General features: G+C 42.8%; 1 protein-coding gene across 6 annotated transcripts in view; it reads right to left on the bottom strand.

Annotated features, from left to right (window-relative positions):
• Window positions 1–1396: 1396 nt before the first annotated feature.
• Window positions 1397–14206, bottom strand: part of ILF3 (interleukin enhancer binding factor 3) — a 28526-nt gene continuing 15716 nt past the window's right edge. For 2 of the 6 annotated variants that reach the window (XM_040346432.1, XM_040346433.1), the window contains exons 9-20: window positions 13807–13904; window positions 13598–13709; window positions 13405–13515; window positions 12096–12295; window positions 11874–12017; window positions 11646–11783; window positions 11362–11544; window positions 11146–11284; window positions 10947–11012; window positions 3724–4206; window positions 2784–2909; window positions 1397–2679 (exon numbers count right to left, since the gene is read on the bottom strand). In XM_040346432.1, the coding sequence (XP_040202366.1) occupies window positions 2543–2679; window positions 2784–2909; window positions 3724–4206; window positions 10947–11012; window positions 11146–11284; window positions 11362–11544; window positions 11646–11783; window positions 11874–12017; window positions 12096–12295; window positions 13405–13515; window positions 13598–13709; window positions 13807–13904 (1937 nt within the window). In that variant the 3' untranslated portion in view covers window positions 1397–2542. Of the gene's footprint in view, window positions 2680–2783; window positions 2910–3723; window positions 4207–8816; window positions 9278–10946; window positions 11013–11145; window positions 11285–11361; window positions 11545–11645; window positions 11784–11873; window positions 12018–12095; window positions 12296–13404; window positions 13516–13597; window positions 13710–13806; window positions 13905–14206 lie in introns of those variants that run through there. The other 4 variants (XM_040346434.1, XM_040346435.1, XM_040346436.1 and 1 more) reach the window with 3 other exon arrangements.

Raw genomic sequence — 14206 nt, 5'->3', positions numbered from 1 at the left:
ACCACTTTTACATTTCATGTCTGAATAGTTTAAAGCAGGGGTGCCCAACCTTTTGAAGAGCAAGGGCCACTTAAGAGACTTGGTAACCGGTGGGCCACAATGGGCGGAGCAGGTGGATGGCAGCCCACTCTACTCTATAGAACCCACTCTTTTTAGCAGATCGGATTGGTGGTAGGCATTTGTAAACAGACAAGTCCATTTACATCTGCCACTCCTTAGAGGTGAGTCCAATTGGGTGAAAGAGGCCTAATGCCCCATACACACGATCGGAAATTCTGTCGGGATAAACTGAGAGGGATTTTTCTGATGGGCTTCCGTTCAAGCTATCTTGCATACACATTGTCACACCAAATTCTGACCGTCCAAAACGTGGTGATGGACAACACTACGACGAGCCGAGAAAAATTAAGTTCAATGCTTCCGACCATGCGTCGACTTGATTCTGAGCTTGCATGTTTTTTTTTTCCTTCGTTGGGAGTTCCATACAGATAAACGGCATTTCCAAAAAAAAAAAAAAAAATAATGGTTTTCTTTCCAAGTCGTCGGAATTTCCGATGGGGCACATACAAGGTCGGAATATCCGATAAAAAAAAAAAAATGTCTGACTTTTTCCATCGGAAATTTCGATCGTGTGTACAAGGCATAAAGCTGCTTTCACTCTGATGCACTGTTTACCTGCACCACGAGTGCAGCACAGTTCACCTGTGGCTTTCCTGCAGGTTAGCTGCACTTTGCCATAGACTTCTATTAAATCCTGTAGGTGTGGTGCACTTTCAGAAAACACAAACTCGCAGGCAATAGAGGTCTATGGCTCAGTGCAGGTAGCCCGCAGTAAACTGCTCTTCACCTGCGGATCAGTTTGAAAGCAGCCCAGTAACTACTGAAGAACAGATATGCCCATATACTGTGATTTTAGTAATAAACGGACCTTTAATAACAGTATTCTATTCCAGAGCAGGAGGTTGCGGGCCACATCAGAGGGCTCCGCGGGCCACTGGTTGGGCACCCCTGGTTTAAAGCATAACCCCTAGTGTGTACATGTCTCAATCCAGAGCACCAAATGTTTGTCTGCTGCCATCTGCACGAGTCACTTCTGTTTCTTGGACAGAGAAAATGGTGATGGAAGAGCTCCAGTAGATGGCCTCAGCTCTGTTCCTTTGTGTTGGAGAGGGGCGTCTCTTTACATCACTCAGTTCTGCCTCCTGCTTTGCAGAACAGAGATCATGTGTACATTCTGCACTTTGGATGTAGAGAAAAGGGACTGCAGATAAACAGCTAAGAACTTATGTAGGAGTATTTGTATCATCTGTATCCCGAGGCCAGTCATTTCACTGGGTTTAAATGGCTGGCAACCCCTTCAAATTTTTTTATTTAATAAAATAAGTTAAACAAGATGTTTTGTTTAAATGTTTATTTATCCATGTTTCGGCTCACTCCAGATACTGCCTGAATGAAACGAGACATACTGAAAAAAACCCTTGACAATGTCTTAAAATAATATCTTCACTTAAAAAACAACAAAATAGCAAAAAGGAAAAAACAAATCAACACTAATGCATTAAAATTACATAAAGCTTGTTAAGTCACTTCACAGAATCATTTAACAAGGAAAAAACAGGTGTAGATGACTATGCACTGGTCTTGAACTTTACAAAACCTGACAATTGCCATGAAATTATACAGGAGGCTTTAAATGGGCTGTTGCATACATTGATGCAGTACCACCCAAAAGGAACCTTGAGGCTGCAAGCAAATCTTTACTTTTACGCAACACTGCATCTGTAGACTAAACACGGAATAGGTGTACACAAAGCTTGCCATCAAGCATAGCTTGTGATGACACCTTGTCATGTGGTTACCGACAGCTAAATTTGAAGCAGATTTGACTTTAGAAAAATAGTCTTAGCTTGGTCAAAATTAAAGGAAAAACTGTTGTAAATCTTCCCCTTGCATGCATCCAAGATGCACTGGGAAAACAAAAAGTGAGAATATGTTTTATGGGCCAAACCCAGGTCATCGCTCAGATACTTTGATAATTAAGGCCCACCGTTTGCAGATTAACACAGGACCAAAGTTTTATCAGAACATTTCACTGCACCACAACAAGCAGAGTGATTTGTACGTGACCGTTACATCTGTGACAAAACCTTTACACTACAATGCTGTAAGTCATGACAAGACCCAAATACAGAAGTGACACCACCAGTTTCTAGTGAACTTAATTGACAGAACTGAAGTTAAAAAAAAATTATAAGTCTTCATGGAAAAAATAAAAATATGCACAACAGGCCTTCTGCTATAGCAAAGAGTGATACAGATACAACACTGGGACCCAATATGAAACTTTTTTCACACGTGGGGGGAGGGGTAATGTTATGACCTAAAAGCACTGCAATGTCAGAGGGGGGTGAAAGGCAAACGACCTTTACCCATAGCTGCTGTAAAACCATCAAGTGGAAACAAAGTTTGGGGCCCCTCTTGGAACAGGGAGGGGGGGGGGGGGACGAGAGGGGAGACTGAAGGGGAATTTTGGGCACAAAGTCTATCTGTACTGGTAATTCATGCTGTGATCTGCAGTTCTGCCATAATTGCTGGCTCCTCCTTGAGCTGCCTGGTAAGAGGGAGGAGTTTGATTGTAGTTTTGTGCAGGACCTTGATTGTAGCCTGTTTGCGAGTATCCTAAGAGATTATAAAGAAAGCACTTAGAAATAATCCAATCAAATATGATTTTCAAGTAAATAGAATTTACTACAATATGAAATCAGGCAGTTAACCATTCTTACCTTGGTATGAGGTATTGTTGGCACCACCCCCACCATAGTTTGCGTTTGTGCCAGAGCTGTAGCCAGTGTTAGCAGGTGTGTATGAACTGCCACCTCGCCCACCTGATCCCTCGCCAGCGTTATATCCTGTGAAAAGAAGCAGCCGTTATTACCTTTCACATATGACTTTCCTAGACAGACAGAAGCGCAAACATCACCATGGTATCTTAATATTCATTACCAACCTCTCCACTTTTTCCTGGCAGAATGTAGCCGATTAGAATTGCTTCTGAATGCAGCTACACAGTGCACCATGGTTATTGCTACGGATTCTGTAGCCAACTAAATTCTTTAGAAAGTCAAATTGCCTAGTAGCATCTGTATCCAGACCTCATTTGGAAGTTTATTTCTAGCAACAAAGTTCAAAGAAATTATGTAGCTGCTACAAAAATTTTACAAGCCCAAGCTTAAAATGAATTTCACATGCTTATAAGGGCCATTAAAAAAAAAAAAAAAAAAAAAAAAAAACAAAGCGATGAGGGTGAAGTTGCTGCCCATAGAGCTTAGAAATCACCTTTGGACTAGCAGATCCGAATTCTCAAAGGCACCCAATCCAGCCACAGAAGAGCTCATAGACCCACTTTTCTATGGAGTGGATCCCGCATGAGCATCCAGAATCTAGGCTAATGAGCAACCCCATTGGTGTAGGTGGCTCATTTCACATAGTTATTCTGCTTCTGGTGGCATTGCTAGTGGCTGCAATGCAACTACAACTTTGCCATTTTGAATGATTTGGATTGACAAAGACAAGTTCTGTCGAGTTCACATGAACAGAACCAGATAACACTTGCTACAATTTAAAAGAAAAAGGGCTAACCTTTAGTAAGGCATTGAAACCATTTAGAAGCTGCAGAAGGCTGGTAATGTCAGACCCACACCTCAAAGTCTACTCAAGTCTCACCTGACGAAGCCCCACTGTTGTCTACTCCAGCCTCACCTGACGAAGCCCCACTGTTGTATGCGTTGGAGTAAGAAGAATAAGAGCCACTGCCGCCCCCTTGATTTCCCTGGTTATAGCCTCCCTTCTGCTTCTGTGGTGGTGTGTAGTTACTGTACTGGTTTTGGTTGTAGCTCTGCTGTTGCTGAGATTGGTGCGACTGGTAGCCCTGGTTGTAGGAAGGCTTGGACTGTTGCGAATGTTGTTGGGCTGGGGCCTGCTGTTGCTGTGGTGGTTGCTGCTGTTGGGGTGGCTTCTTAACAAATGGTTTAGGGGGAGTTGGTGCAGTATAGCTTTCTTGATAGTAATTGCTGTAGCCACCGCTGCCGCCGCCACCACCACCACCACCAGAACCATAGCCGCCAGAGCCATAGCCCCCTGAGCCTGATCCAGAGCCAGAGCCTCCGCCTGAATTGCCAGATCCACCGCCATTGCTGTAAAATTGACCTGTAAATAAAGAGCCAAAAAGGTTATATGCACATCAGGACCAAATCTGCTAAACAAAAATTTGTATTTAGGTCTGGAAGGTATGCAGCAGTGCAACCAACTCTGTATAAGGAAACTGGCCAAATGCTTTGACAAGTTGATCAGAATAAAAACTATAAAGCTACATTGTAAAGCCTAATGCAGGACCCAAGCCCAATTTAACAGTTTTAAACAGTTTACCGTTTGGAATGCAACTCACATTTGCTTGTGCCTTGAACCAAAACTGAAACCATTAAAAGGCGGCCATACACGGTTCGAATTTCGAAAGCCTTTTTTTTTATACGATTTTCAAAAGAAAGTATTTTCGTACGAATTTCGCACCGTTAGGGCTCTTTCACACGTCCGTTCCGTTCGTCTGTTTTTTGGACGTCTGTTAACGGACCGCAATGCTTCCCTATGGGCTAGCGTCCGTTAGCGGATGAGCATCCGCTAACGTCCGTTAGCATCCGTCTGCGTTCAGTTCCGTTTTTTGGACGGAAGAAAACCCTATTTTTCTTCCGTCTAAAAAACGGAACGGACGAAAAACGGACGTTAACGGATGATCCGTTTATCATCCGTTCCGCTAACATCCGTTTTTCTATGTAAAAAGCCCAAAAAAAAAAAAAAAAAGATGAAAAAACGGATGGAAAAACTGACGAAAAACTGATGGAAAAACGGATCAACTGATGAAAAAAAAACTGATCTGAAAAACTGAACGGACGTGTGAAAGAGCCCTTAGTGGGCTGCAGCAACAGCCGATTTTCGTGCGGCAATCAAATTTGAGGAATCAGACATGTAGGAAGTTTGTTGAAAAACTAACGATTTTCTGATAAATGATGGGAGAATTGTGTGAGAAATGTGTAAATATATATATATATATATATATATATATATATATATAATTTTGAAAAGAAAATGTTTCATAGGCGACCGTGTATGGCCTGCTTAAGCCACTAGTGTCATAACTAATGACATCTGCAGCATCCTGGCAGTTGAGAATCAAAGGCCAAGATGGCAGCTGATGAAGGGTTTAGCTCAGCTTTAAAGTCTTTTTTAGAGAAATATTGTACAGTGTACAGGAGTGGTCCCTTGCCTCTTGATAGTCCCCTTAGCAGCACTGTCTGCTCCTTCCTCCAGGTGCCACATTAGCAAGCTGCATGCTATGGGGAACACTCCTGAACCAGGCCATGTACATCAAGCCACAACCTCTGTCCCACAGGCATTTTAAAGCAGCAGTTTTTTTTTTGGGGGGGGGGGGCACATTTACCTTGTGACAAGTCTTTAGTTATAAATAAAAAAAACAAAGTCAAGATCCTCTCAGGTCCCCCCCCCCCCTCGAGTGCCCCCAAAGCAAGTCAATTCAGGCATGAAGCAACTGCCCAGCTCCCTGTCGCTCCTCATTGGCTGGAGCCATGCTGTAATCTCAGCTAATTGGGGGGTGCATCCAAGACACTCCTGCAACACCCCTGGATCTAGAGGGACCTCAGGTAAATATTAGGGGGCTGCTGCCCACAGAAGACTTTACTGCATCAAACCCCACCTTCTACAATAACACTAATGCAGGGAACTTAAAGCGGTCTAATTTTGGAACCACTTAGCCAGGTTGGATTGGCCTTTTTAAGATTCCACACCGACAAAAAAGCTGTGCAGAGGACATGCAAGGAATCCAACGTTAACACTGAGAACAGGTGTTTACATGCCTGGATTGGTTAACCACTTCAATACTGGGCACTTTCACCTCCTTCCTGCCCAGGCCAATTTTCAGCTTTCAGTAAATATCAGATGTTCTTCTCACCTTAATGCATCAGATGCATTAAGGTGAAAAATCAGGAAGGTTTAAAACCCCTTGAGCATGCAACAGCGCCCTGGTAGTTGATTGCTTGTGCTGGTCGTTATGCAACAGCCTGTAGAGAGCTTACACGAGTTTACAGAATCCCTGCATAGCTAGAGAACCAACCACATGTGCTCTCCTGCTTAGTGTAGTCAGTTTTTAATAGGAAAGCAAGGGGGCTAGCAGGATCAAGAATTTCACATAAAGAATCAAAAAAAAAAAGAACGGGATACTTTCATACAAGTACATGGTACAGCAGGCACATATGAAATGTTGGGATTAAACGCTTTAAAAGCTATCTAAAGGGAATGGCTCTTCAATGGGCGACATCAATCCCACTACCAGGCAAAGAAAAGCCAAATCACAAGGTTAAAGTCAAATTACTCTTGCTTTAAAGTCACTTGTGCAAATGACCCAGTTAGTCATCCCAGAGTGAAAAGGTCTTCTGTCAGATCAGTATCAACTTGGCATTCCTGGGCAATGAAGTGTGGCACTTTGCAGACACGACTAAACTAGTTGGAAACTTTGCTGAAAGATGCCACCCAAATTTGCTTCCAATTGTAACCAATTTGGTGGACAAACTTGGACCAAAGCCTCAGGTTACTATACAAGATACTTGGCTACATTATCTGGAACCTTCCTGGAATGACGTCAGCGTCACCCTCTCCTTTATCTGCAGTTTAAGCAAGTATTAACATTGTAATGCATGGGTGCTCAACCTGTGTCCCTCCAGCTGAACTACAAATCCCATGAGGCATTGCAAGGCTGACAGTTACAAGCATTATTCCCAAAAGCATGATGGACTTGTAGTTATGCAACAGCTGGAGGGCCACAGGTTGAGCACCCATGTTTTAATGCATGCAGCTAGGTCTCATGGGCACACATGAGGTTGATTAACCAAAACTGGAGTATGCTAAATTTTGTCCAACTCTGCACAGAAACCAATCAGCTTTCAAGTTCTCAAAGCTTAATGCAACAAGCTAAAGTTAGAAGCCGACTGACAATCATGAAGAGCTGCACCAGATTATGCAAGTTTTAGTAGAGCTTCTGGGGCTGAAGCTGTTAAAACCCACTGAGGGGCACAGAAGATCAAATGGTCTTTGTGCAGGTAATTAACCACCAACTTTATATTCCTGCATTAAAGGAATCCTTTAAAATAAGACCCACTCTGTCCAAAGCATGGTCATCTCCACACCCATTACCCAATTTAACTTGGTCTGGCACATGCCATCCGACAACTTAAAGCTTACAAGAAATAAGATTGTTGTCTTAAGAGGAAGCAAAACCCTTTTTTTTTTAACACACTGCGAGAAATCATGAGCTAGTATGCATAGCACGCTAGCCTGCCACATTGGTGCAGTCCTTACTGCAAATATCTCCTTACCTGTAGGTGCAAGAAATATCTCCTTAACCTACAGTTAAGGCTTACCTGTAGGTGCAAGTTGTGAGGGGTTAACCAATTTAAAGTTTTAGGTAAACAGTGGAACTCCAAGGAAAACAGTTGAATACAGTTATACCAAAGTGACTCAAGGCAAGTTGCGGCTGCATTTGTGTCCATTGTGGTCTGCATCTACTCGAGCGTCAAAATAAGGACTGACAAGACATGCTCACACCCTTCCCCTGTACTTGTCAAACCTGAGCTACAGGGTCCCATGCTGCCAGACAAGAACTTGAAATTTCTGCAGTTATCTAGTGGACCAGAAAAAAATCATGTCAGTGAAGTTAAAGCGGAGTTCCACCCAAACGCGGAACTTCCACTTTAACCACTCCTCACGTGCCACATTTGGAATGCAATTCTTTCAGGGTGCCTAGTTTTGAGTGGTACTTCCTGTCCCATCTAGGCTCTTGTTACTCTTCTAGGACAGGTCACAGAAGATTGCCTGTCCACTCAGAGCGCAAGTATGACTCGCATGTGCAAAGTGCTGGCCCAGACGTGCAGCCGCAAGCCATCGTGGCCGGGTGCCTAGTTTCAATGGCAGTGCCATGGAAAGGAGCAAGGCTCCGTACGGCCGCATTGCTGGACAGGCGAGTGTCTGCAGCTGCTGCTTTACACAAAAGGGAACTAAACAGTGGTCCACTGTTGGTCAAAATAATTTTTTTAGTTGTGCACCCATCTAGGTGTTCTCTGCCCAAGACTAGACTGCGTACTTACTGAACTGGTGCTGTAAAGCTTTAAGGTTTCCATTGTCCACTCCCTCACAAAACACTATGCACAGGCATCCCAAATGGGTTTAAATATTTATAGTTTTTTGCAGTCAAGTTTACTAGCATCCTTGGAGCTGTGTAGTACCATGGCCCATGTACAAAAAGTGAAATGTTTCAGTGGTTACACAGGCAATGGAGTATACACAGTGCCACATGATTAGGCGAGTCACTTTACCATGTTTGTTGGAAAAGCCAAGAACTGACGTGACATCAGTACAGACACCAAGTGCCTACATGCATGTTAAAGCGCTCAGCTTGCTTTGAGAAAGTGCTTGGACCATTCCTTTTGCCCCTCACAGCTCTAATTAACTGACCACAGAAGAGCAAGCATTGTCATTTGCTAGGCTTGAGCAGAAGAAAGCAAGTCTAGATTTGCCAATGTTACTTTAAGAGGAAGCACCAATTTTAAAAAGGTCCACTATAAAAACTGCAGATAGCGCATAACCTGTGGGTGGCATTACCTGGCAAGTTTCTAAACAAGTACTCACACCAATAAACTCCCAATTTACTTATATGGTGAAGGATTTTCTGCAATATTTCAATGATTTCCAGAACATTGATTTATACAAGATTTATTAAAACATGATCACGCAAAGTAAAATGCAAAAAAATTGCAACAATAAAAACACTAGGTAAAAAAAGAAAATCTTTGCCCACAAAGTCTTTACTGCCAGGGCAGCCTCCACTGTTCAGGACAGAACAATTGCCCAAATGAAAAGACCAACCGTAGAGTTTAACCATAAAAATAAAGTTCCACTTGTGATCAAGAATCCTGAGGAAGGTTGACACTTCCACAATACATTGCCACAGGCTACAGTCTGAAAGCTTGAAGTGAACAGTCCAAAAAAACGCATGTGGAAAATAAAAATGGTGAAGAATTGTTCGTCTTGCAGGGTTTAAGACAGACAGGAGTAAAGAGCTGATTTGTGGGTTTTGAGTGGGTGGGGTGCAATACGCTAGAGATGTTCTAAGCAGAGGCAAAATCATGATAACCGTAGCAGTCTGTGAAAAAGTCACCTACAAAAAGGGGGAGACAGCAGAGAGAAATAAAATTAGAATCCTCTGTAGAATGGCCATTGTGCCAGATCGTTTTAGACTTTCTTTTTAGATTTCTCTGCTCCTGTCTCCCCACAACAAAAAAGTTTGTTGAGATCTTCCTGGTGGCGACAGAGGAATTGGGGGAAGCCAAGTGAAAAACTGGAGGAGCGAGTCATATTGCCTCACAAAAAAGCAGAGAAATGTAAAATGACTGACAGAATTAACGCACATTATTACTCATCAATTCAAGGAATGCCACCCAAATCTAGCAAGTTGGCTTTAGATGAAGGTGAATAGTGAACCCTCCTAGCATCTCCCACTTGGGTTCTGGCCTGAAAACATCCAACTGAAGTTCAGCTCTTTGTTATCAGTGCCCTTTTGGGTTCTTACACTGACTTCAGACAGCAACAAGATGCTGGCTGGTGAGCTTCAGTGGAAGGTAGAGCCATGGAGAGACAACTTTATGAAGGAGTCACTTAGTCACCACCACTCAGAACCAAGTTAACAGATTTGGATGAAGCGATCCTTAATATGTACACAATACCTACAGAATAGGCGAGGCAGCCACCAAATAGCCCATCTATTCACAAGGAGACCTGAGAATATCAGTTTCTTGTGAATAGGCTAAATGTCTTACATCACAAGATGACTGCCTCCACTATGTATAGGGAAGAGGTACGCTTAATAGAAGACCGCTAAAATGACATACTGCTCAATTCTGAGAGAACTGACATCAGGAGGCAAAAGCCACATGTAAAGATGACTATGGTGCTCCTCCAATGGTCAATCTTTGCATTAATTTACTTTTAATGACCAAATTAGTGCAGAGAGGAATCAGCATTGGAAGATCGACCATACACACCGCCACATTTGGATACTGTTTGCAGGTTTCTCAGAAAAGCAGCCAATTTTAGCTCATCAACATTAAACTGGTTTCAGTTTGCATATAGTGGGCCATTACAGCAACATGCAAAGGGAAACAGTTTAAATAGTGATACAGGAACATTTGCTGTAATAAGGTGCAGTAACACGTCCACTTTCTGGGCAAAAAAGTTAGTCTTGGTGCTCTCAAGTGGCCTTTCCAGAAGGATTCCTGTCCTCTTGTGGGAGGAAAAGGGGGGCATTACAAGAAGCATCTGAACAGGATTCTGTATCATTTTAGCAAGAAAAGTGTGCAGCTGGAGTGCCTAGAGATCAAAAAGCAGAACACTGAATGTGTAATGTAACCAGGCCAACATATGCAAAGAATGGAATTCTAATCAGGTAACTGCACATGTACACAAATACCTGTCCGTTCAAACAAAAAACTTCAAAACTAGTTATGCATAGTAGTGGCAGCAGATATTGTATCACAGCAACTATTAGTGTTAACAGGTTATGTTACCAGTCATTTAATTGTAATTAGTAACCATTAAAAAAAAAAAAAAAAAAAATTACCCAATGACCTGACTTTAAAAGGACAAAATGCTTTACCTGTATTTGACATGTGAACTTTTAGTCATGTAGCAAGCAGAAGTGCCAAATACAAATGAAAGCTTAATCGGTCTGGTGTGTGATAGGGATTATGCTTTGCAACAAGATCTACAATTGGAAGTCCTTGTTTTGACCCTGTACACCCATGCAATATGTAAAATATGCATTTACTTACTGTATCCAGCTGTTGCTGAAGTCTGGTAATTGTAGTTTCCACCATAGCCGCCTCCTCCATAGCCACCTATAAACAATAACACTTTTAGAAATCCATCCATTGAAGAATAATCTTGTGAATTATGAGCTTTTAAGGAGTGAAATAAATTCACTGACGACAATAGGATTTTAAGCACAACTTCAAATGTTAAAGACTATACCTCCTGAGTTCATGTAACCTTGGTTGCCACCAAAGCCACGACCTCGTCCTCTACCACGGTTCATTCCTCCTCTGCCTCGTCCACGCATGGGTTGTGGTGGGGGAGCTTCATTGTACATCATTCCAAAGCCTTGGTTATGCTGTAGAGAAGGTCACATTTTAATTAAGGTGTAACCAAACAGAAACCAACTAAGACAAGATAATGAGAGTCAATTACGTTATAGCCGGATTTTCCACCTCTGGGACCACCCCTGGACATCATTGGTGGCCTCTTCTTGGGGACTTCAGTGTACAGGTTGTAGTCGGGAAAGAGTTTTTCTAAGGCAGCAAGAGCAGCATGGGCCTTGGCAACCTTCTTGTTAGAGCCAGTACCTTGAAATTTTTGATTGTCCACTTCAACCTACAAAAGTCAAGACAACATGAGATTCAAACTTGAAAGGCCAAGTCAGATGGATTAGGACAACAGGCCAATTTAGAGACCAAATGTCAAGTCTGACATACCTCCATTACAAATCTTTTATCATGACTGCCACCGGTTTCAGATATAAGCTCGTATTTCAGTCCTCGCCTCTTTTCATTCAGCTCCATAACTGGGTTCTTTCCATGCTTTGTGAGAATAGGTCCTTGCTGCTTGGCACTCTAGAAATAAGACACCCCCAGTGTTATGATATGACAGAACCCAGCATTGAACATCATATGCAGAATATTTTAGCTCCACTTTTCACTCACATCTGACTGGTCTCCACTGGCAGAATCAGCCTGTGCAGCTTCTGGCTGAGATGATGGAGTCTGTACCACAGGCTTTGGTTCCACTTCCTCAGCAACCTCTTCCTTCTCTTCCACTCCGGTAGAAATGCCCATATCTTGCAAGACCTACCATTAGAACTTAATTAAATTTTCTGCACAAAAAAATTTAAACAAACTCAATGGCATCATTCTTTGTCCCCTCACCTTGACAGCAACATGAAGCTTAGCAGTCTTCTTTGAGGGTCCAGAGGCTTCAAATGCCTTATCATCCACTTCCACAGCCATTGTAAATATGGGAGCATGGACAGGTCCAGTCTGGGATACCAGTTTGTATTGGAGGCCTGGCTTCAGCTGGTTCAATTTCATCAGGGCATTCATAGCTTGAGGGGGTTCCGACTTGTCATCTGCAAAGAATCACAATTAATCACCAAAAAACACTTAGGCTGAATACAAAAATATGATGCCCCAGATATCCTTTCCTTGCATATTTCAAGTTAGTGCAAATGTGACAGATACATTGAATCCACACAGTGGCGCTTACAGGGTACAACCCGATTAACACCCCCTTAGCATATAGCAAGGCAGGGGAGAAGAGTGCATATCTAAATTTTTAGAGTAGATATTCTGCAAGCCCCAAACACTCACCTAATTAAATCCAGCCTGTGCTTCTCCTCTGGGTCACAGGAGTGCAATTAGTTATGCCCTCTGCTGAACACAAGTCGCAGGTCTGAAGTTCGCCGACGTCATTGCCATCAGTTGAGGCAGCGTGGCATCCTGACTTGTCTGGATCCACCAGCTGCCTGATTGATGGCAGTCTCAGGGAGCTGCCGAGATCCCTGCCCCTCCACAGCTCATCACTCCAATGATTACAGATAAGCAGGGGGGGCACTGAGCCATAAAAAACAAAACACTTTAGCTGATGACGTAAAGGACCTGTAACTGTCCAGATATTTTGCAACGTCAGCACCCCATGGCGATCTGTACATCGACTATGGGTGCATGCATCTTCACCAAGGTAAACAGGAAGTGAAGCCTTGCAGCTTCACATCTTGTTTCCTACTGTGCATGCGAGTTGCATTGCACTTTCTGAATGGTCCGGTCCCACTGTCTCCCAAAATTCAGGGGTGGTAAAGGGGGGCTGGAATTTTTGTAGATCCCTGCACGGTTGGGGCGATCTTACACAGAAGTGGGAGCGGTTACCTGGTTTTGAAGAGGGTGGGGAAACAAGCTGGGTGGAACTGCGCTTTAAGCACTGCATGTTTAAGGGCCAGCAAGAGTTTAAAGAAGGAGAAGGAAAAAAAAAAAACACACCACACACCCCACAAACGAGCCTTACTTATCCAAACCTGGTAAAAAACTCCAGGCAGTTTTGAGTTCCAATATACCAGAGGAAACACTTTTTAGGTCTGACTGCAACACTGGCTTTGATGCTAGCCAAAAGCTACACAATGGACAGAGGTGGTATGAACTATACATCAGAACAAAGTTACCCTGCCTAATAGCCCTCAAATACCTTTCTTCTGAATCTTCTTTTTCTTCTTACTTGGCGATTTGTCTTCTCCATCCTCCTCAATGGGTCGTTTCAGGGCTGGCATAACATAGGTGGTGCTAGGTGGAATTTGGACTGAAGAAAAAATTCAAAAGAATAAGAAACTGGAATTGTTACAGAGGACAGCTCCTATAGAAACTACTGCAAAAATACATACCTGTGTAATCAATGGGTGGGTCAGGTTTGGTCTTCTTTGGCAGCTTCGTGGGCAGGGGATCCATGCCCAATACTTTATGAAGCTGGCCAAATGCTGCCAATCTGAGAGCATGCTAGGAGAGAAAAAAAATAATTTAGTACCCATAGAAGTTAACTTTATGGTTTTGGGCACAAATAATGTTAGTGACAAAAATTACACAGCAACAATACCTGTGCACTGTGGGTAATATCTTCACGCTGCTGTCTTTCAAGGTGACCAAGGGCATCAGTGGCTTCTTTTTCACATGGATCATACAAGCCAGGACCATCTAAAGCAGGATTCAAGATCAATATTCAGCGATACAATTTTTAATCGCCAACTGCAGGTGCTGCAAACACTTTTAAAAAAGGGAAATGATGCAGGGTCTTAACTGCCCTTGTAGACCTTTATTCAGAGTGCTTGATATGTTTACACTGGAGACAGATTATCCAATAATACTTTAAGAGCTGAAAACTTTGCAGCTTTCACGTGAAAGCAAGCAGTTCAAGCCAACCCTAATCTATGCAAAACATTTTGCATTGGCTACAAGCAAAACTATGGGCAAAATATTAGTATTCTTTTTGCCATCTG

This window comes from Rana temporaria, chromosome 3 (genome assembly GCF_905171775.1).
Source record: "Rana temporaria chromosome 3, aRanTem1.1, whole genome shotgun sequence".
Lineage (NCBI taxonomy): Eukaryota > Metazoa > Chordata > Amphibia > Anura > Ranidae > Rana > Rana temporaria.
Note: the sequence above shows the minus strand (reverse complement) of the source record. Positions and strands in the feature narration are given on the sequence as shown.